Source organism: Triticum urartu, chromosome 1 (genome assembly GCF_003073215.2).
Source record: "Triticum urartu cultivar G1812 chromosome 1, Tu2.1, whole genome shotgun sequence".
In the NCBI taxonomy this organism is placed as follows: Eukaryota; Viridiplantae; Streptophyta; class Magnoliopsida; order Poales; family Poaceae; genus Triticum; species Triticum urartu.
The window spans coordinates 7,629,087-7,653,735 of record NC_053022.1 but is presented as its reverse complement, the minus strand read 5'-3'; the positions used below and the strand labels follow the sequence as shown (position 1 = coordinate 7,653,735).

Genomic DNA, 24,649 nt, shown 5'->3' with positions numbered 1-24,649 from the left:
ACAAGATTAACATACAATCTATTGGAGATGCCCTTATGATACCGTATCATAATAAATTCTATACTACTATGTGTCATGTACGACAATAAATGAAACTATCTAAGATACTAGTTTATGATACTATGCATTACGGATGTAGTATCTATATGATACTTTTGTATGACATGAGAGGTTGATATTTTAGTTGACCTCATTTATTATTTCTTAGCAGTACATGATTTGTTGTGATACATTATCATGCCATAATACTGGAATGTCCTCTTTCTTCAATTAATAATAAGACCACATGTGAAATATTGAAATATTTCAGTTATTCCGCCGGTTGATGCCACCGTAATCTGCTGGTCCATAAGGAAGCACCCAATCTGCCAGGAATCCATTTTTCCTCTTGTGATTAATCCCCATGTCTTGACACAGCTGATCATTGCACAGGATGTGGACCTGTGCAATACACGACCGACGGAATTGGGTTGAAGCGTACCGTTTCATATACTTATCCCACTCGATTATATTCTCCTCCATAGATCGGATACTAGGCAGACAGAAGCTCCCGTGAAGGAAGTGTGCCAACCACTTTGACCGTAGCTCGAACGCATGCAGGTTTGACACATTCTCGCAGTAGCCGATGATGGCTAACTGGGGGATCCTAGGATGGACACATTGCCTGCATGTATTGATCAAAATAGCCATTAATCGTAGTCCACTCCCATGAATTTACAGATTTGCTTGCATGTGCAAAAAGTTTGTGTTGTTTTGTATTCACATTAATTTTGACCTGAAATGTGGAACGATACTAGACGGCAAGCCTGCTACAATGTCTTTGAACATGGGGGACATGAAAATATCCCTCATCTTTTCGTCACCTCTGTACCCAGTAGCAAATATCACCACGTCGCTCTTTATTGTCGAGGATTCGCCTTCTACAACAAGGCCTTGTCTGCAGAAGCTCATTTCCTTTCCTTTCTTGAGAACGATACTGCCTTGGTCGACATTATTGTAGAACTTATCGGGTAGCAACACAACCATGCATGAGCTCATGGCATCGAAGAAGCTGTGGTCTGGCACCATGCCGTACTTCTTCATGGGTACAACCCATCTATAGTAGCTCTCAACAAACCTGGAAAACAACCACCTCTGAAACAATGCAGTGAAGAACATCAGAGTAGTTGTGGTCTAACTGGATTGATTGCTGACACCCCGAAAAGAGGAGATAAACTCAGAAGTAGATAAACTATTTCCTACTGGTATGCAGTATAGTTATGGTCATTACCAACGGTGATAACAATGTTGCCAGAAGGCCAAGGAGCAGCCCCTCTCCTGGTTTGTGAATTAGGAGTTGAGAAAACCGGTTGAGGTAGAAGAAAGAAATCGGGACACCCCATGCGTGGTAGCCCGGGATGATCCATCGCTTCGTACGACAAATCATTGTGCATGGATACATCGGACCTGCTCGAATTAATGTACAAGTTCATGTTGCTTGTAACCAAATAATCATATTGTTCCAGTTATTGCATGTAAATATAGAGGCTGGACAGGATATTACCATTCACATTTGCGCATCGTGTGGCAACGTCCAGAGCAGACTTTTGGTAACCGATGACGGTGACGAGCTTGCCTTTGATGAGTTGGGTGGCCTTTGCATCGTCCATGTTGGAGAAATCCATGGAGTGGATCACCGTGCCATCAAAGGCCTCTGGCCCTTTCCCCAGCGGGAAAGCGGGAATATTGGGCCTGCCACTGAATCTTCCGAGACAAAGAACCACAAAGTCGGCCACATGGATCTGTTTGTGCTTGTGCATAGCAGAAGTCATCAGAATTTAGCAACTTTCACTTACTCTCTCCGTTCCAAATTACTAACAGAAATTTTATAATTGCTCACCTCAAGGTGGTTCCCGCGATGCACGGTGAGGCTCCACTCTCCCCGACCGCTGCCGAATGCCTCACCATTGCCGGCCCACTGATCCCACGTCATCATCTCCCCCTCGTTCACATCACTGGAGTACTCCAGAGCAGCAACCCGGCTGCCAAACCTGATGCACTCTAGCACGCCAAAGTGGCGCGCATACGAGCCCAGGTAATCCATGACCTGGTTATGGTTAGGGTACAAATCTGACACTCCCGGTGGCCACGGAAAGTCGGTGAACTGGTAATATGGCCGTGGGGTCTGAAGCCGCGTTGAGGCGAGCGTGTGCGCCCACACACCACCGATGGCGTCTGCGTCGGTCTCAAACAGGACAGGACGGAAGCCATGCTCCAACGCGTGCTTGCATGCAGTGAGGCCGCTCACACCGGCTCCGATGATGGCCACCCGCTTCTTCTCCATGGAAGCCACGCAGCTTTGTCCTCTTCTTTTCCCTTCAGAAATGTGAAACACTTGGCTAGTTAGTAGTAGTATGCTATGAGCCTATATGACTGACTTTATAGCTAGTCCACTTGGCTCTGTCTGGACTTGCCGTGATCCAATTGGAACAGAATAAACTATTTTCTCCCTCTTATGTATCTCTCCATCTTTTGTCTCTCTCTTTTGAGTTGCTCCGTCCAACCTTTGTTTTTAGACTCACCTTGGAGCTTCTGGCTCCTATCTCTCTCGCCTCCAGCAGTCGGTGCGGGTACAGTTTAGGAGATTGGCTCATTCTTGTAGGATAAGTGTAGGCTTGTGTTTGCCTCTAGGGTGTCAGGCATTATGTCATGTAGGAGCTTCGCTCCGGCGTCGACTAGGGGCGAGCAGGGGTCATCTTCCATGGCAGATGAAAATGGTTGCGGGATCCAACCGAAGCTCCCGCAATAAGTTTATTGTCACAGATCCCTCTTTCTACCCTTCTCACCGTAGTGGCAGAGAGGAAACATTGACACATCTAGGCTCGGTTTGGGTGGTATCATGTCTGATTTGGATTTTCGGCGTAGGACCTGGAGCATGTGCGATGGCTCCATTTTGAGTTCTCCCCAGCGCTGCTTGCAGGGGAGCTACGGATCCCATTGGTAACTTTGGTGTCCTCGCGTCCCATGGCCAGTCTATGTTGCACAGCTTGGCACTATATATTGGTCGAAGGGCAACCTATCGTCTCTAAACGCTAACTCCTGCAATTCCTCCTGTTGGTACTACAAGGTCATGGTTGTGTCTTTGTGACTTATCTTGTTGAAGGCATTGCTTAGAGTTGATTGAACATGATCTTTAGGGTGAAAACCCAGGATGTAGCCTTCGGTGGATGAATCCGGCGATGGCGGTGTTAGAGCGATGTTTACTTCTCACAGGCGTTGCTATTGGACAAACTTTCTCGTTCTCATTGTATCTTCAAGGGAGGATTGGGGCCAATGGTCATTTTTTTAGTTCATTGATCGATATTTTGGTCTCTGCATTTTCTTTTTCTTTTTCTTCCTCCCAGGAATATTTCCGGTATATATGACTTTGCTCTTTGGCGAAGCGATGATTTGTGTGTGTACGTCAGTGTTGATTGTATCCATCCTAATCATGCCGATCGGGTGTGTGCTTGTTGTGTTTGTATTTTCTTGATGCTTTATTCTTGTTGATGAAGCAACTAAATAAGAAATATCTGAGCATACTAGTCTATGGATAAAATTGATTTTATTTTATTGGCTGGATTGCTTACACGACAAAAACGTAGTACACATAGTCTTCCAATATTGCATACTATTAAAAATATTAAAATACCATTGCTTTCAGGCCCGACCAAGCAAATCAATAAAAACAGGTCAGCAGACTAGTCTGCTGATAAGAATTATTTCATTTATTGGCTATGCCACTTGCACTCAATAATATAGTATGCCATATGGATAGTCTTCAATGTTGCAGCTTAATAATATAACAATGCCAGTGTTTAACCAAAGGAAACAACCCAGCTCGGAAAGTCTAACGATACAAATAATTTATTATTGGCTACGTTGCTTCCACGACAATAATATAGTTCCTGTCTGAATTTTTTAGTCCTCATGTATTTTGGATCAAATTTTAGTCATATATTTAACTAGTAAAATACCATATTATAGTATTTTACTTTCTCGGACTGACACCTGCGTAATCTGCAGGTTCATAGGGAACCACCCAGTCCGCCAGAAAGCCATTTTTCCTCCTAGGCTCACACCGCATGTCTTTGCATAGCTGGTCATTGGGCCATATGCCGACAGAACCGACGCAAGATCGACGGAAGTAGTCACCAGAGTAGCGTTTCATGTATGCCTCCCATTCTTTCACAATTTCCTCCATTGATGATATGGTAGGCAATTGAAAGCCCCCATCGAGAAAATGGGCCAGCCACTTGGACCATATCTCCGAGGTGTGTAGATCTCCCATGCTCTCAGAGTAGCCAACAATTGCTAACTGGGGAATCCTTGGGTGGACGCATAGCCTGTCAAATTCATAATAACTATGGTTAATTAATTGTGCTACATAGGTAGGCATAATATAGCTCATGCAAGTTGACCAAAAATTAAAAAGGTTTGAAAGGAACCTATATAGGGGAACTGCAGTAGATGGCGTGCCAACAACGATCTCTCTGAACATAGGTGAGGCGAACAACTCTTTGAGCTTCTGATCTCCATTATATCCCGTCGCAAAGATCACAATGTCGCTCTTGATCAGTGCAGACTCACCTTGTACAATGATGCCATCTCTACAGAAGCTAAATTTTATTGCTTTCTTCAAAACAATGCTTCCCTGCTCCACCTTGTTGTAGAATTTGTCTGGCATTATCGCAATAAGCCATGAGTTCAAAGCTTGGAAGAAGCTGTGTTCCGGCACCATGCCATGCTTCCTCATGGGCACTGCCCACATGTAGTAGCTCTCAACAAACTTTGAAAACATCCATCTCTGATCGAGTTGAATTAATGCATGAAATGCGTCCATGAGAACATGCATATATAAAGACCGATCTATTGTTAGTTTCTACACCTTACTACTTCAAATTCGACTCGTACATCACCACAAAAAAACATTCATACCAAGGGTGACAAGAAGGTAGTCAGCAGGCTAAGGAGCAGCCCCTCGCCTGGCTTGTGAACTAGGAGCTCGGACAAGCGATTGAAGTAAAAGAAAGCAACCGGGACACCCCAAGTGTTGGGGATCGTTGCAGAAATTTAAAATTTTCTACGCATCACCAAGATCAATCTATGGAGTAATCTAGCAACGAGGGAAAGGGGAGTGCATCTACATACCCTTGTAGATCGCTAAGCGGAAGCGTTGCAAGAACGCGGATGAAGGAGTCGTACTCGCAGCGATTCAGATCGCGGTTGATTCCGATCTAAGCGCCGAACAACGGCGCCTCCGCGTTCAACACACGTGCAGCCCGCTGACGTCTCCCACGCCTTGATCCAGCAAGGGAGAAGGAGAGGTTGGGAAGACTCCGTCCAGCAGGAGCACGACGGCGTGGTGGTGGTCAAGGACCGCGGAACTCCAGCAGGGCTTCGCCAAGCACTACGAGAGATGAGAAGGGAGAAAGGTAGGGTTGCGCCAAGAGGGAGATCAAATCGTGTGTTGGGCAGCCCCCATACCTCAAGTATATATAGGGGGAGGGGAGGGGGCTGCGCCCCCTCTAGGGTTCCCACCCCAAGGGGTGCGGCAGCCCCAGATCCCAAATAGGGTGGCAGCCACAAGGGGGAGAGGGGGAGGCGCACCTGGGGTGGGCCTTAGGGCCCATCTGCCCTAGGGTTTGCCCCCCTCCCCTCTTGGAGGCGTCTTGGGCCTTGGTGGGGAGCGCATCAGCCCACCTGGGGCTGGTCCCCTCCCACACTTGGCCCACGCACCCTTCTAGGGCTGGTGGCCCCACCTGATGGACCCCCGGGACCCTCCCGGTGGTCCCGGTACGTTACCGATAGCACCCGAATCTTTTCTGGTGACCAAAACGGGACTTCCCATATATAAATCTTTACCTCCGGACCATTCCGGAACTCCACGTGACGTCCGGGATCTCATTCGGGACTCCGAACAACATTCGGTAACCGCATACATACTTTCCCTATAACCCTAGCGTCATCGAACCTTAAGTGTGTCGACCCTACGGGCTCAGGAGTCATGTAGACATGGCCGAGACAACTCTCCGGTCAACAACCAACAGCGGGATCTGGATACCCATGTTGGCTCCCACATGCTCCACGATGATCTCATTGGGTGAACCACGATGTCAAGGATTCAATCAATCCCGTATACAATTCCCTTTGTCTATCGGTACGATACTTGCCCGAGATTCGATTGTCGGTATCCTGATACCTTGTTCAATCTCGTTACCGGCAAGTCTCTTTACTCGTTCCGTAACACATCATCCCGTGATCAACTCCTTGGTCACATTGTGCACATTATGATGATGTCCGACCGAGTGGGCCCAGAGATACCTCTCCGTTTACACGGAGTGACAAATCCCAGTCTCGATTCGTGCCAACCCAACAGACACTTTCGGGGATACCCGTAGTGCACCTTTATAGCCACCCAGTTACGTTCTGACGTTTGGCACACCCAAAGCTCTCCTACAGTATCCTGGAGTTGCACAATCTCATGGTCTAAGGAAATGATACTTGACATTAGAAAAGCTTTAGCATATGAACTACACGATCTTGTGCTAGGCTTAGGATTGGGTCTTGTCCATCACATCATTCTCCTAAGGATCTGATCCTGTTATCAACGACATCCAATGTCCATGGTCAGGAAACCGTAACCATCTATTGATCAACGAGCTAGTCAACTAGAGGCTTACTAGGGACATGGTGTTGTCTATGTATCCACACATGTATCTGAGTTTCCTATCAATACAATTCTAGCATGGATAATAAACGATTATCATGAACAAGGAAATATAATAATAACCAATTTATTATTGCATCTAGGGCATATTTCCAATAGTCTCCCACTTGCACTAGAGTCAATAATCTAGTTCACATCGCCATGTGAATAACACTCACAGGTCACATTGCCATGTGACCAACATCCAAAGAGTTTACTAGACTTAATAATCTAGTTCACATCACTATGTGAATAATACTCAATGAGTTCTGGGTTTGATCATGTTATGCTTGTGAGAGAGGTTGTAGTCAACGGGTCTGCAATATTCAGATCCCTATGTATTTCGCAAAACATTATGTCATATCGTAGATGCTGCTACCACGTTCCACTTGGAGCTATTCCAAATTGTTGCTCCATTATACGTATTCGGTATCTCTACTCAGAGCTATCCAGATAGGGGTTAAGCTTGCATTGACGTAACTCTTTACGTCGAACTCTTTATAACCTCCATAACCGAGAAACATTTCCTTATTCCTCTAAGGATAATTTTGACCGCTATCTGGTGATCCACTTGTTGGAAATATGCCCTAGAGGCAATAATAAATTAGTTATTATTATATTTCCTTGTTCATGATAATCGTTTATTATCCATGCTAGAATTGTATTGATAGGAAACTCAGATACATGTGTGGATACATAGACAACACCATGTCCCTAGTAAGCCTCTAGTTGACTAGCTCGTTGATCAATAGATGGTTACGGTTTCCTGACCATGGACATTGGATGTCGATGATAACGGGATCACATCATTAGGAGAATGATGTGATGGACAGGACCCAATCCTAAGCATAGCACTAGATCGTGTAGTTCGTATGCTAAAGCTTTTCTAATGTCAAGTATCATTTCCTTAGACCATGAGATTGTGCAACTCCCGGATACCGTAGGAGTGCTTTGGGTGTGCCAAACGTCACAACGTAACTGGGTGGCTATAAAGGTACACTACGGGTATCTCCGAAAGTGTCTGTTGGGTTGGCACGAATCGAGACTGGTTTTGTCACTCCGTGTGACGGAGAGGTGTCTCTGGGCCCACTCGGTAGGACATCATCATAATGTGCACAATGTGATCAAGGAGTTGATCACGGGATGATGTGTTACGGAACGAGTAAAGAGACTTGCCGGTAACGAGATTGAACAAGGTATCGGGATACCGACGATCGAATCTCGGGCAAGTATCGTACCGATAGACAAAGGGAATTGTATACGGGATTGATTAAGTCCTTGACATCGTGGTTCATCCGATGAGATCATTGTTGGAACATGTGGGATCCAACATGGGTATCCATCCCGCTGTTGGTTATTGACCGGAGAACGTCTCGGTCATGTCTGCATGTCTCCCGAACCCGTAGGGTCTACACACTTAAGGTTCGATGACGCTAGGGTTATAAAGGGAAGTTTGTATGTGGTTACCGAATGTTGTTCGGAGTCCCGGATGAGATCCCGGACATCACCGAGGAGTTCCGGAATGGTCCGGAGGTAAAGATTTATATATGGGAAGTCCTGTTTTGGTCACCGGAAAAGTTTCGGGGTTTATCGGTAACGTACCGGGACCACCGGGAGGGTCCCGGGGGTCCACCAAGTGGGGCCACCAGCCCCGGAGGGCTTCATGGGCCAAGTGTGGAAGGGGACCAGCCCCAGGTGGGCTGGTGCGCCCCCCACAAGGGCCCAAGGCGCAAGGGAGAGGAGAAGGGGGCAAACCCTAGGGCAGATGGGCCCTAAGGCCCATCCTGGTGCGCCTCCCTCTCCCCCTCCCCCTTGGCCGCCTCCCTTAGATGGGATCTAGGCTGGCCGCCACCCCTGGGGTGGAAACCCTAAAGGGGGCGCAGCCCCTCCCCTTCCCCTATATATAGTTGAGGTTTGGGCTGCTCATAACACGCAAGTTCCTCTCCTCTAGATGACGCAGCCCTGCATCTCTCCTTCCTCCTTTCCCGTGGTGCTTGGCGAAGCCCTGCAGGATAGCCACGCTCCTCTATCACCACCACGCCGTTGTGCTGCTGCTGGATGGAGTTTTCCTCAACCTCTCCCTCTCTCCTTGCTGGATCAAGGCGTGGGAGACGTCACCGGGCTGTACGCGTGTTGAACGCGGAGGTGCCGTCCGTTCGGCACTAGGATCTCTGGTGATTTGGATCACGACGAGTACAACTCCATCAACCCCGTTCACTTGAACGCTTCCGCTTAGCGATCTACAAGGGTATGTAGATGCACTCTCCTTCCCCTCGTTGCTGGTCTCTCCATAGATAGATCTTGGTGACACGTAGGAAAATTTTGAATTTCTGCTACGTTCCCCAACAGTGGTATTAGAGCTAGGTCTATTGCGTATATTCTATGCACGAGTAGAACACAAAGTAGTTGTGGGCATTGATATTGTTCAATATGCTTACCGTTACTAGTCCAATCTTGTTTCGACGGCATCGTGGGATGAAGCGGCCTGGACCAACCTTACACGTACGCTTACGTGAGACCGGTTCCACCGACTGACATGCACTAGTTGCATAAGGTGGCTGGCGGGTGTCTGTCTCTCCCACTTTAGTCGGATCGGATTCGATGAAATGGGTCCTTATGAAGGGTAAATAGCAATTGGCATATCACGTTGTGGTTTTGCGTAGGTAAGAAACGTTCTTGCTAGAAACCCATAGCAGCCACGTAAAACATGCAAACAACAATTAGAGGATGTCTAACTTGTTTTTGCAGGGTATGCTATGTGATGTGATATGGCCAAAAGGATGTGATGAATGATATATGTGATGTATGAGATTGATCATGTTCTTGTAATAGGAATCACGACTTGCATGTCGATGAGTATGACAACCGGCAGGAGCCATAGGAGTTGTTTTTATTTATTTATGACCTGCGTGTCAACATAAACGTCATGTAATTACTTTACTTTATTGCTAACTGTTAGCTGTAGTAGTAGAAGTAATAGTTGACGAGACAACTTCAAGAAGACATGATGATGGAGATCATGATGATGGTGTCATGCCGGTGACAAGATGATCATGGAGCCCCAAGATGGAGATCAAAGGAGCTATATGATATTGGCCATATCATGTCACTATTATTTGATTGCATGTGATGTTTATCATGTTTATACATCTTATTTGCTTAGAACGACGGTAGTAAATAAGATGATCCCTCATTAAAATTTCAAGAAAGTGTTCCCCCTAACTGTGCACCGTTGCGACAGTTCGTTGTTTCGAAGCACCACGTGATGATCGGGTGTGATAGATTCTAACGTTCACATACAACGGGTGTAAGACAGATTTACACACGCGAAACACTTAGGTTGACTTGATGAGCCTAGCATGTGTACAGACATGGCCTCGGAACACAAGTGACCGAAAGGTCGAGCATGAGTCGTATGGTAGATACGATCAACATGAAGATGTTCACCGATGTTGACTAGTCTGTCTCACGTGATGATCGGACACGGCCTAGTTGACTCGGATCATGTAATCACTTAGATGACTAGAGGGATGTCTATCTGAGTGGGAGCTCATGAGATGAACTTAATTATCTTGAACATAGTCAAAAGGTATTCGCAAATTATGTCGTAGCTCGCGCTTCAGTTCTACTGTTTAGATATGTTCCTAGAGAAAATTTAGTTGAAAGTTGATAGTAGCAACTATGCGGACTAGGTCCGTAAACTGAGGATTGTCCTCATTGCTTCATAGAAGGCTTATGTCCTTAATGCACCGCTCAGTGTGCTGAACCTCGAACGTCGTCTGTGGATGTTGCGAACATCTGACATACACATTTTGATAACTACATGATAGTTCAGTTAAACGGTTTAGAGTTGAGGCACCGAAGACGTTTTGAAACGTCGCGAAACATATGAGATGTTTCGAGGGCTGAAATTGGGATTTCAGGCTCGTGCCCACGTCAAGAGGTTTAAGACCTGCGACGATTTTCTTAACCTGCAAACTAAGGGAGAAAAGCTCAATTGTTGAACTTGTACTCAGATTGTCTGAGTACAACAATCATTTGAATCAAGTGGGAGTTGATCTTCCAGATGAGATAGTGATGTTTCTCCGAATTCATTACCACCAAGCTGCTAGAGCTTCGTGATGAACTATAATATATCAGGGACATATATGATAATCCTTGAGATATTTGCGATGTTTGACACCACAAAAGTAGAAATCAAGAAGGAGCATCAATTGTTGATGGTTGGTGAAACCACTAGTTTCAAGAAGGGCAAGGGCAAGAAGGGATACTTCATGAAACGGCAATTCAGCTGCTGCTCTAGTGAAGAAACCCAAGGTTGAACCCAAACCCGAGACTAAGTGCTTCTGTAATAAAGGGAACAGCCACTGGAGCAGAATTACCCTAGATACTTGGTAGATAAGAAGGCTGGCAAGGTCGATAGAAGTATATTGGATATACATTGTGTTGATGTGTACTTTACTAGTACTCCTAGTAGCACCAGGGTATTAGATACCGGTTCGGTTGCTAAGTGTTAGTAACTCGAAATAAAAGCTACGGAATAAACGGAGACTAGCTAAAGGTGAGCTGACAATATGTGTTGGAAGTGTTTCCAATGTTGATATGATCAAGCATCGCACGCTCCCTCTACCATCGAGATTGGTGTTAAACCTAAATAATTGTTATTTGGTGTTTGCGTTGAGCATAGACATGATTGGATTATGTCTATCACGATACGGTTATTCATTTAAGGAGAATAATGGTTACTCTGTTTATTTGAATAATACCTTCAATGGTCTTGCACCTAAAATGAATGGTTCATTGAATCTCGATCGTAGTGATACACATGTTCATGCCAAAAGATAGTAATGATAGTACCACCTACTTGTGGCACTGCCACGTAAGTCATATCGGTATAAAACGCATGAAGAAGCTCCATGTTGATGGATCTTTGGGCTCACTCATTTTTTGAAAAAGTTTGAGACATGCGAACCATGTCTATTGGCGTATATGCATGAAGAAACTCCATGCAAATGGACCGTTTGGACTCACTTGATTTTGAATCACTTGAGACATGCAAATCATACCACATGGGCAAGATGACTGAAAGCCTCGGTTTCAGTAAAATGGAACCAGAAAGCAACTTGCTGGAAGTAATACATTTTGATGTGTGCAGTCCAATGAGTGCTGAGGCGTGTAGTGGATATCGTTATGTTCTTACTTCACAGATGATTTGAGTAGATGTTGAGTATATTTACTTGATGAATCACGAGTCTAAATTATTGAAAGGTTCAAGTAATTTCAGGGTGAAGTTGAAAGATCGTCGTGACAAGAGGATAAAAGATTTATGATATGATCATAGAGATGAATATCTGAATTACGAGTTTGGCACATAATTAAGACATTTTGGAAATTGTTTCACAACTAATACAGCCTGGAACACCATAGTGTGATGGTGTGTCCGAACATCATAACTGCACCCTATTGGATATGATGCATACCATGATGTCTCTTATCGAATTACCACGATAGTTTATGGGTTAGGCATTAGATACAACCACATTCACTTTAAATAGGGCACCACGTAATTCCGATGAGATGACACCGTATGAACTATGGTTTAGAGAAACCTAAGCTGTCATTTCTTAAAAGTTTGGGGCTGCGATGCTTATGTGAAAAAGTTTCAGGCTGATAAGCTCAAACCCAAAGCGGATAAATGCATCTTCATAGGACACCCAAAACAGTTGGGTATACCTCCTATATCAGATCCGAAAGCAATAAGGGATTGTTTCTAGAATCGGGTCCTTTCTCGAGGAAAAGTTTCTCTCGAAAGAATTGAGTGGGAGGATGGTGGAGACTTGATGAGGTTATTTAACCGTCTCTTCAACTAGTGCGTGGCAGGGCACAAGAAGTTGTTCCTGTGGCACCTACACCAATTGAAGTGGAAGCTTATGATAGTGATCATGAAACTTCAGATCAAGTCACTGCCAAACCTCGTAGGATGACAAGGATGCATACTGCTTCAGAGTGGTACGTAATCCTGTCTTGGAAGTCATGTTGCTAGACAACAATGAACCTACGAGCTATGGAGAAGCGATGGTGGGCCCGGATTCCGATAAATGGCTCGAGGCCATAAAATCCGAGAGAGAATCCATGTATGAAAACAAAGTGTAGACTTTGGCAGAACGGCTCGACGGTCGTAAGGCTATTGAGTACAGATGGATTTTAAAAGGAAGACGGACAATGATGGTAAGTATAGCCATTAAGAAAGCTCGACTTGTCGTTAAGATGTTTCCCGACAAGTTCAAGGAGTTGACTACGATGAGACTTTCTCACCCGTAGCGATGCTAAGAGTCTGTTGGAATTATGTTAGCGATTACTGCATTATTTATGAAATCTTGCAGATAGGATGTCAAAACATTGTTTCCTCGACGATTTTCTTGAGGAAAGGTTGTATGTGATACAACCGGAAGGTTTTGTCAATCCTGAAAGATGCTAATAAGTATGCAAAGCTCCAGTAATCCTTCTGAGGACTGGAGTAAGCATCTCGGAGTTTGGAATGTATGCTTTGATGAGATGATCAAAGATTTTGGGTGTATACAAAGTTTATGAGAAACTTGTATTTCCAAAGAAGTGAGTGGGAGCACTATAGAATTTCTGATGAGTATATGTTGTCAACATATTGTTGATCGGAAATGATGTAGAATTTCTGGAAAGCATGCAGAGTTATTTGAAACGTGTTTTCAATGGAAAGCCTGGATTAAGCTACTTGAACATTGAGCATCAAGATCTATAAGGATAGATCAAAACGCTTAATGGTACTTTCAAATGAGCACATTCCTTGACATGATCTTGAAGGTGTTCAAGATGGATCAGTCAAACAAGGAGTTCTTGCCTGAGTTGTAAGGTATGAAGTTAAGACATAAAGCTCGACCACGGCAGAATAGAGAGAAAGGACGAAGGTCGTCCCCTGTGCTTAAGACATAGGCTCTATAGTATGCTATGCTGTGTACCGCACCTGAAGTGTGCCTTGCCATGAGTCAGTCAAGGGGTACAAGAGTGATCCAAGAATGGATCACAGGACAGCGGTCAAAGTTATCCTTAGTAACTAGTGGACTAAGGAATTTTCTCGATTATGGAGGTGGTAAAAGAGTTCGTCGTAAAGGGTTACGCCGATGCAAACTTTGACACTAATCTAGATTATTCTGAGTAGTAACCTGGATTCGTATAGTAGAACAGTTATTTGGAATAGCTCCAAATGTAGCGTGGTAGTTGCATCTACAAGATGACATAGAAATTTGCGAAGTACATATGGATCTGAATGTTGCAGACCCGTTGACTATAACCTCTCTCACAAGCATAACATGATCAAACCCAGAACTCTTTGGGTGTTAGTCACATAGGGATGTGACCTTGAGTGTTAATCACATAGTGATGTGAACTGGATTATTGACTCTAGTGCAAGTGGGAGACTGTTGGAAATATGCCCTAGAGGCAATAATAAATTAGTTATTATTATATTTCCTTGTTCATGATAATCGTTTATTATCCATGCTAGAATTGTATTGATAGGAAACTCAGATACATGTGTGGATACATAGACAACACCATGTCCCTAGTAAGCCTCTAGTTGACTAGCTCGTTGATCAATAGATGGTTACGGTTTCCTGACCATGGACATTGGATGTCGTTGATAACGGGATCACATCATTAGGAGAATGATGTGATGGACAAGACCCAATCCTAAGCATAGCACTAGATCGTGTAGTTCGTATGCTAATGCTTTTCTAATGTCAAGTATCATTTCCTTAGACCATGAGATTGTGCAACTCCCGGATACCGTAGGAGTGCTTTGGGTGTGCCAAACGTTCACAACGTAACTGGGTGGCTATAAAGGTACACTACGGGTATCTCCGAAAGTGTCTGTTGGGTTGGCACGAATCGAGACTGGGATTTGTCACTCCGTGTGACGGAGAGGTATCTCTGGGCCCACTCGGTAGGACATCATCATAATGTGCACAATGTGATCAAGGAGTTGATCACGGGATGATGTGTTACGGAACGAGTAAAGAGACTTGCCGGTAACGAGATTGAACAAGGTATCGGGATACCGACGATCGAATCTCGGGCAAGTTATCGTACCGATAGACAAAGGGAATTGTATACGGGATTGATTAAGTCCTTGACATCGTGGTTCATCCGATGAGATCATCGTGGAACATGTGGGAGCCAACATGGGTATCCAGATCCCGCTGTTGGTTATTGACCGGAGAACGTCTCGGTCATGTCTGCATGTCTCCCGAACCCGTAGGGTCTACACACTTAAGGTTCGATGACGCTAGGGTTATAAAGGAAGTTTGTATGTGGTTACCGAATGTTGTTCGGAGTCCCGGATGAGATCCCGGACGTCACGAGGAGTTCCGGAATGGTCCGGAGGTAAAGATTTATATATGGAAGTCCTGTTTTGGTCACCGGAAAAGTTTAGGGGTTTATCGGTAACGTACCGGGACCACCGGGAGGGTCCCGGGGGTCCACCAAGTGGGGCCACCAGCCCCGGAGGGCTTCATGGGCCAAGTGTGGAAGGGGACCAGCCCCAGGTGGGCTGGTGCGCCCCCCCACAAGGGCCCAAGGCGCAAGGGAGAGGAGAAGGGGGCAAACCCTAGGGCAGATGGGCCCTAAGGCCCATCCTGGTACGCCTCCCTCTCCCCCTCCCCCTTGGCCGCCTCCCTTAGATGGGATCTAGGCTGGCCGCCACCCCTGGGGTGGAAACCCTAAAGGGGGCGCAGCCCCTCCCCTTCCCCTATATATAGTTGAGGTTTGGGCTGCTCATAACACGCAAGTTCCTCTCCTCTAGATGACGCAGCCCTGCATCTCTCCTTCCTCCTTTCCCGTGGTGCTTGGCGAAGCCCTGCAGGATAGCCACGCTCCTCCATCACCACCACGCCGTTGTGCTGCTGCTGGATGGAGTCTTCCTCAACCTCTCCCTCTCTCCTTGCTGGATCAAGGCATGGGAGACGTCACCGGGCTGTACGTGTGTTGAACGCGGAGGTGCCGTCCGTTCGGCACTAGGATCTCCGGTGATTTGGATCACGACGAGTACGACTCCATCAACCCCGTTCACTTGAATGCTTCCGCTTAGCGATCTACAAGGGTATGTAGATGCACTCTCCTTCCCCTCGTTGTTGGTCTCTCCATAGATAGATCTTGGTGACACGTAGGAAAATTTTGAATTTCTGCTACGTTCCCCAACACCACTCCTAGATCACCTTTGTACCCTCTTGCCAGACATGTGGCAAGGCACACATCTGGTGCGGTACTCAGCATGGCATACCGTATAGAGCCTATGACAAAAGCATAGGGCACGACCTTCGTCCTTCCTCTTTCTTCTGCCGTGGTCAAGCTTTGAGTCTTACTCAACTTCACACCTTACAACTCAGGTAAGAACCCCTTCTTTGACTGATCTATTTTGAACTCCTTCAAAACCATGTCAAGGTGTGCGTTCTTTGAAAGTATCATCAGGCGTCTTGATCTATCTCTATAGATCTTGATGCCCAATATGTAAGCAGCTTTATCCAGGTCTTCCTTTGAAAATCACTCTTCAAACAACCGTTTATACTTCCCAGAAATTCTACATTATTTCGGATCATCAATATGTCATCCAGATATACTTATCAGAAATGTTGTAGTGCTCCCACTCACTTTCTTGTAAATACAAGTTTATAGCAAACATTGTATAAACCTAAAAGCTTTGATCACTCCATCAAAGCATATATTCTGACTCCGAGATGCTTGCTCTAGTCCATAGAAGGATCGCTGGAGCCAGCATACCTTTTAGCATCCTTAGGATCGACAAAACTTTGATTGTATCACATACAACTCTTTCTTACGAAAACTGGTAAAAAAACTTGTTTTTGACATCCATCTGTCAGATTTCATAATCGAAAAATACAGCTAATGCTAACATGATTCCGACGGACTTAAGCATCGCTACGGGTGAGAAATTCTCATCGTAGTCAACTCCTTGAACTTGTGAAAAGACTCTTTCCCACAAGTCGAGCTTCATAGACGGTAACATTACCGCCCAGGTCCATCTTCTTCTTAAAGATCCATTTATCTCAATGGCTTGCCGATCATCGGGCAAGTCCACCAAAGTCCATACTTTGTTCTGATACATGGATCCTATCTCGGATTTCATGGCTTCTAACCATTTGTCGGAATACGGGCCCACCATCGCTGCTCCATAGCTCGTAGGTTCATTGTTGTCTAACAACATGATATCTAAGACAGGATTACTGTACCACTCACGAGTAGTACATATCCTTGTCGACCTATGAGGTTCGATAGCAACTTGAGCCGAAGCTTCATGATCACTATCATTAACTTCCTCTTCAACAGACGTAGGCGCCACAGAAAACATCTTTCTGTGTTGCATCACTCTCTGGTTGAAATAAAGGTTCGACAACCTCATCAAGTTCTATCTTCCTCCCACTCAATTCTCTCGAGAGAAACTCCTTCTCGAGGAAGGACCCGTTCTTAGCGACAAACAATTTGCCCTCGGATCTAAGAAAGAAGGTGTACCCAACTGTCACCTTTGGGTATCCTATGAAGATGTGTTTGTCCGCTTTGGGTTCGAGCTTCTCTGGCTGAAGCCTTAAGCATCGCAGCCCCAAACATTAAGAAACGACAACTTTGGTTTCTTGCCAAAGCAATGTTCACACGACGTCGTCTCAACAGACTTAGATGGTGTCCTATCTAAAGTGAATGCAGCTGTCTCTAACGCATAACCTCAAAATGAAACGGTAGATCGGTAAGAGACATTATAGATCGCACCATATCTCATAAGGTTCGATTACGACGTCCGGACACACCATAACCTAGTGGTGTTCCAGGTGGCTTCAACTGTGAAACAATTCCACAATGTCTTAAGTGATTGCCAAACTCATAACTCAGAAATTCTCATCGATCAGATCGTAGGAATTTGATCTTCTTGTTATGATGGTTCTTAACTTCACTCTAAAATCGCTTGAACTTTTCAAACGTTTTAGACTTGTGCTTCATTAAGTAAATATACCTATATCTACTCAAATCGTCAGTGAAGATGAGAAAATAGTGATATCCACCGCACGCTTCAATTCTCATTGGATCACACGCATCAGCATGTATGAATTCCAACAAGTCACTTGTCCGTTTTATTTTACCTGAAAACGGGGTCTTAGTCATCCTGCCCATGAGGCATGGCTCGCATGTGTCAAGCGATTCAAAATCAAGTGACTCCAAACATCCATCGACATGGAGTTTATTCATGCATCTTACGCCAATATGACCTAAGCGGCAGTGCCACAAGAAAGTGGTACTATCATTATTAACTCTACATCTTTTGGCGTGAACATGCGTATTACCACGACCGAGATTAAATAAACCATTCACATAGGGTGCATGACCATGAAAGGTATTATTCATGTAAACAGAATAACCATTATTCTCTAACTTAAATAAATAACCGTATTGCAATGAACATGATCTAATCATATTCATGCTCAACGTAGACACCTGATAACATTTATCTAGGTTCAATACTAATCCCGAAGGCAGATGGAGCGTGCGATGGTGATCTCATCAACTTTGGAAACACTTCCAACACACATCGTCACCTCGCCCTTAGCCAGTCTCCGTTTAGTCCGTAGCTTTTGCTTCAAGTCACCAATAATAGAAACCGAACCGGTATCCAATACCCAGGTGCTACCAGGAGTACTAGTGAGGTACACATTAATAACACGTATATACTTTGTTGAAGTTGCCAGCCTTCTTATCTACCATGCATTTGGGGTAATTCCGCTACCAGTGACCATTCCCCTTACAATAGAAGCACTTAGTCTCGGGTTTGGGTTCAACCTTGGGTTCCTTCACTGGAGCGGCAACTGGTTTGCCATTCATGAAGTTTCCCTTCTAGCCCTTGCCCTTCTTGAAACCAGTGGTCTTGTTAAAACATCAACACTTGATGCTCCTTCTTAATTTCTACTTGTTGCGGTCTTAAGCACCGCGAACAGCTCTGGGATCATCTCCATCCCTTGCATGTCATAGTTCATCACGAAGATCTAGTAGCTTAGTGATAGTGACTAGAGAACTCAATCAATCACTATCTTATTCGGAAGTTTAACTCCCACTTAATTTAAGTGATTGTAGCACCCAGACATTCTGAGCACATGCTCACTAGCTGAGCTATTCTCCTCCATCTTGTTGGCAAAAGAACTTGTCAGAGGTCTCATACCTCTCAACACGGGCATGAGCCTGAAATCCCAATTTCAGCTCTTGGAACATCTCATATGTCTTATGGCGTTCAAAACATCATTGGAATCCCGATTCTAAGCCGTAAAGTATGGTGCACTAAACTATCAAGTAGTCATCAGGACGTGTCTGTCAGGTGTTCACAACATCCACAGACGACGTTGTAGGGGTTTGCACATCAAGCGGTGCATCAAAGACGTAAGCCTTCTGTGTAGCAGTTAGGACACTCCTCGGACTACGGACCCAGTCCGCATCATTGCTTACAATATCTTTCAACTTGGTCTTTCTCTAGGATCATATTGAAACAGGGAGCTACAACGTGAGCTATTTATCTACAACATATTTGCAAAGACAATTTGGACTATGTTCGAGATAATTAAGTTCATCTAATCAAAATATTTAATGAACTCCCACTCAGATAGACATCCCTCTAGTCATCTAAGTGAAACATGATCTGAGTCAACTAGGCCGTGTCCGATCATCACGTGAGACGGACTAGTCAACATCGGTGAACATCTTCATGTTGATCGCATCTTCTATACGACTCATGCTCGACCTTTCGGTCTTCCGTGTTCCGAGGCCATGTCTGTACATGCTAGGCTCGTCAAGTCAACCTAAGTGTATTGCGTGTGTAAATTTGGCTTACACCCGTTGTATTCGAACGTTAGAATCTATCACACCCGATCATCACGTGGTGCTTCGAAACAACGAATCTTCGCAACGGTGCACAATTAGGGGGAACACTTTCTTGAAATTATTGTGAGGGATCATCTTATTTAAGCTACCGTCGTTCTAAGCAAATAAGATGTAAAACATGATAAACATCACATGCAATCAAATAGTGACATGATATGGCCAATATCATTTTGCTCCTTATGATCTCCATCTTTGGGGCTCCATGATCATCGTTGTCACCGGCATGACACCATGATCTCCATCATCATGATCTCCATCATCGTGTCTTCTTGAAGTTGTCTCGTCATCTATTACTTCTACTAATATGGCTAACACTTTAGCAATAAAGTAAAGTAATTACATGACATTTATGTTGACACGCAGGTCATAAATAAATTAAGACAACTCCTATGGCTCCTGCCGGTTGTCATACTCATCGACATGCAAGTCGTGATTCCTATTACAAGAACATGATCAATCTCATACATCACATATACCATTCATCACATCCTTTTGGCCATATCACATCACACGGCACATGCTGCAAAAACAAGTTAGACGTCCTCTAATTGCTATTGCAAGTTTTTACGTGGCTGCTATAGGTTTCTAGCAAGAACGTTTCTTACCTACGCCAAAACCACAACGTGATATGCCAATTTCTATTTACCCCTCATAAGGACCTTTTTCATCGAATCCGATCCGACTAAAGTGGGAGAGACAGACACCCGCTAGCCACCTTATGCAACTAGTGCATGTCAGTCGGTGGAACCAGTCTCACATAAGAGTACGTGTAAGGTCGGTCTGGGCCGCTTCATCCTACGATGCCACCGAATCAAGATAAGACTAGTAACGGCAAGTAAATTGACAAAATCGACGCCCACAACAACTTTTGTTCTACTCGTGCATAGAAACTACGCATAGATCTAGCTCATGATGCCACTGTTGGAGATCGTTGCAGAAATTTAAAATTTTCTACGCATCACCAAGATCAATCTATGGAGTAATCTAGCTACGAGGGGAAGGGGAGTGCATCTACATACCCTTGTAGATCGCTAAGCGGAAGCATTGCAAGAACGCAGATGAAGGAGTCGTACTCGCAGCGATTCAGATCGCGGTTGATTCCGATCTAAGCGCCGAACAACGGCGCCTCCGCGTTCAACACACGTGCAGCCCAGTGACGTCTCCCACGTCTTGATCCAGCAAGGGGAGAAGGAGAGGATGGGAAGACTCCGTCCAGCAGCAGCACGACGGCGTGGTGGTGGTGGAGGACCGCGGAACTCTAGCAGGGCTTCGTCAAGCACTACGAGAGATGAGGAGGGAGAGAGGTAGGGCTGCACCAAGAGGGAGATCAAATCGTGTGTTGGGCAGCCCCCATACCTCAAGTATATATAGGGGGAGGGGAGGGGGCTGCGCCACCTCTAGGGTTCCCACCCCAAGGGGTGCGGCAGCCCCAGATCCCATCTAGGGTGGCGGCCACAAGGGGGAGATGGGGAGGCGCACCTGGGGTGGGCCTGAGGGCCCATCTGCCCCAGGGTTTGCCCCCCTCCCCTCTTGGAGGCGCCTTGGGCCTTGGTGGAGGGCGCACCAGCCCACCTGGGGCTGGTCCCCTCCCACACTTGGCCCACGCAACCTTCTAGGGCTGGTGGACCCCCGGGACCCTCCCGGTAGTCCCGGTACGTTACCGATAGCACCTGAAACTTTTTCAGTGACCAAAACGGGACTTCCCATATATAAATCTTTACCTCCGGACCATTCCGGAACTCCTCGTAACGTCCGGGATCTCATCCGGGACTCCGAACAACATTCGGTAACCGCGTACATACTTTCCCTATAAACCTAGCGTCATCGAACCTTAAGTGTGTAGACCCTATGGGTTCGGGAGTCATGCAGACATGGCCGAGACAACTCTCCAGTCAATAACCAACAGCGGGATCTGGATAGTCATGTTGGTTCCCACATGCTCCACGATGATCTCATCGGATGAACCACGATGTCAAGGATTCAATCAATCCCGTATACAATTCCCTTTGTCTATCAGTACGATACTTTCCCGAGATTCGATCGTCGGTATACCGATACCTTGTTCAATCTCATTACTGGCAAGTCTCTTTACTCGTTCCGTAACACATCATCCCGTGATCAACTCCTTGGTCACATTGTGCACATTATGATGATGTCCTACCGAGTGGGCCCAGAGATACCTCTTCGTTTACACGGAGTGACAAATCCCAGTCTCGATTCGTGCCAACCCAACAGACACTTTCGGAGATACCCGTAGTGCATCTTTATAGCCACCCAGTTACGTTATGACGTTTGGCACACCCAAAGCACTCATACGGTATCCGGGAGTTGCACAATCTCATGGTCTAAGGAAATGATACTTGACATTAGAAAATCTTTAGCATACGAACTACACGATCTTGTGCTAGGCTTAGGATTGGGTCTTGTCCATCACATCATTCTCCTAATGATGTGATCCCGTTATCAACGACATCCAATGTCCATGGTCAGGAAACCGTAACCATCTATTGATCAACGAGCTAGTCAACTAGAGGCTTACTAGGGACATAGTGTTGTCTATGTATCCACACATGTATCTGAGTTTCCTATCAATACAATTCTAGCATGGGTAATAAACGATTATTATGAACAAGGAAATATAATAATAACCAATTTATTATTGCCTCTAGGGCATATTTCCAACACCAAGCATAGAAGTCAGCAATGATCATGTCATCGTCCGAATAATCATTGTACAAGGATGCCTCGGACCGTTCTTGTTTACGTAGTCTGTGGCGATGTCAAGAGCAGACTTTTGGTAGCCAACCACAGTGACGAGCTTGCCTTTGATCAATTCAGTGGCCTGTGCATCTTCCATGTTGGAGTAATCCATGGAGTGGATCACTATGCCATTAAAGGCCAATGGGCCTTTCTCCAGTGGGAATGTTGGAATGCTAGGGATGCCGTTGTACCGTCCGACGCATAGCACCACGAAGTCAGCCACGTGTGTCTACATATAATGGCACTCTAACCCCAGTTTGAGGTAATCTTACGATCATTTCATAATTAAATTACGTTTGGAATTCAAATAGTTACCTTCATATAGATTCACTACCTAAATTTGACATAGAAATAAAAATATAGGTCATAAGACAAGAAAATTTGCAGTTTATGTGTATTTTAGACTATATTTTTACGTTTGTACTTTTACATAACATAAAATATTTTTTACGGTGATTATATATTTTCTTACGGTCCCTTTTTGCGTCGGAAATAAGGCAAAACTTACGAAACGTAAAATTACGATGCATTGATGGTAAAATAGAGGGGGTGAAGAATAACTATTCCTCATGCCTTGAAGAATAACTATTTTACATAGGGTCGCGCTATTCGTCACTCTGGGTGAGGAATAGTTATTCTTCATCCTCATCTATTTTACTATCAATAAATATATATATATATATAGACCAAGTGTTTAAACCGTCTTTGTACTCATGACACTATGGAAGCATACAAGTTTGACAAACTGTGGAAATCAAAGAAAAACCAGGAAAAATTCATGTTTTCTTGATTGCAAATTTAAATACGTTGAAGAAAATTTGGGAAAACAAATTGGTCAGGTTGTTTTAGAGGAAAAGAGCACCTGCCGCAGCTCCGTTGTACTCTCTCTTATCAGTATTAATGTACTAAATCAGTGACAATTAATATGGATCGGAGGGAGTATAGATGAAACCGAAGCAGTCGTCTTACATCACACCCCTAGCCAGTTCACGCGGCACAGCAACCACATATGGTCCCTCAGGTGCCAGTATAAGGCAACAAAAAATAGCACACATAAGCAGTGAAGCCCCGAAAAAACAAAACAGTTAAACCCTTCATTACAAGTACACTAGACTACAATCGTAGCTGTTGGGCCTAGTAGGATCCTTAGAGAAATTGTGTCTCCGTCCTGATGCGCCAAAATAGCTGTTTCCACATCCCAATGTTGGGGCAGCAGGTGAACCATGGGGCGGGCACAAGGCCCACGCAGGGGTAGCCGTCTACCACGAAGCTTGCCCAAAGCATGGTGAGGCCACGCAGGGGTAGCCGTCTACACGCTAGCCACGTCGTGGCCGCTTCGGGAAATTAAACAGAAAAAGGCATCCCCACCACCACGTATCAACCAGCCGCGTCGCCTACATCTAAGCCACGCCGTCTCCAGCTCCGCCTCGTTCTCAGTTCGGCCACGCCGTCTCCAGCGCCTTGCTGTCACTCATGGGAGCGCTCAGCCTCGGAGCTCAGACTCACTGACCCAAAATCGTTTTCCAGTCAATTTACATATAGCAAACACGCAAACAAAACCTAAATTGACACCCTGGGCGATTGAGAACGTCTTGTCTTAGAGTTGAGGCGAACGCCTCGCCATTGCCGGCCCACAGTTCCCATGCCATCATCTCCTCCTCGGCACCGGTGTACTCCAGACTCCAGAGAAGCAACCCGGCTGCCGAACCTGATGCACTCTAGCACGCCAAAATGGCACGCGTACGAGCGAAGGTACTCAATGACCTCGTTATAGTCCGGGTACAAATCCGACAGACTCGGCGCTCACGGGAAGTCTGTGAACTCGTACTGTGGCCGTGGGGTTTGGAGGCGGGTCGAGGCGAGCGTGTGCGCCCACACTCCGCCCACGGTGTCGGCCTAGGCCTCGAACACGACTGGCCGGAAGCCATGCTCAAGCACGTGCTTGCAAGCAGTGAGGCCGCTCATGCCTGCGCCGATGATGGCCACCCGTTTCTTCTCCATGGAACCTGCGCAGCAAATATTCTACTGGTTTTTACTGGACAAGTGTGAGCACGCTTTGCTAGTATGGTTTGACGACCATGGAATTTGTTTCCGAGAGATGGAGATGTAATATAGGCTAAGCTTGTGGCTGGTTATAGCCTTCTGGACATTCACATCACATTTGATACGATAGAACCATTTATGCCATTCCTAATCTATTCT

At 45.4% G+C, this 24,649-nt stretch overlaps 1 protein-coding gene and 1 pseudogene across 1 annotated transcript; both read right to left on the bottom strand.

Annotated features, from left to right (window-relative positions):
* Positions 1-306: 306 nt before the first annotated feature.
* LOC125524558 (probable flavin-containing monooxygenase 1) lies at positions 307-2,323 on the bottom strand. Its single transcript, XM_048689878.1, has 5 exons — positions 1,880-2,323; positions 1,544-1,781; positions 1,271-1,446; positions 776-1,134; positions 307-664 (listed from the first exon to the last, which is right to left on the bottom strand). Exons 1-5 carry the CDS (start codon positions 2,321-2,323, stop codon positions 307-309), a joined length of 1,575 nt encoding a protein of 524 aa, XP_048545835.1.
* A 1,686-nt stretch (positions 2,324-4,009) lies between these two features.
* LOC125523674 lies at positions 4,010-24,448 on the bottom strand (annotated as a pseudogene).
* Between the last annotated feature and the right edge of the window lie 201 nt (positions 24,449-24,649).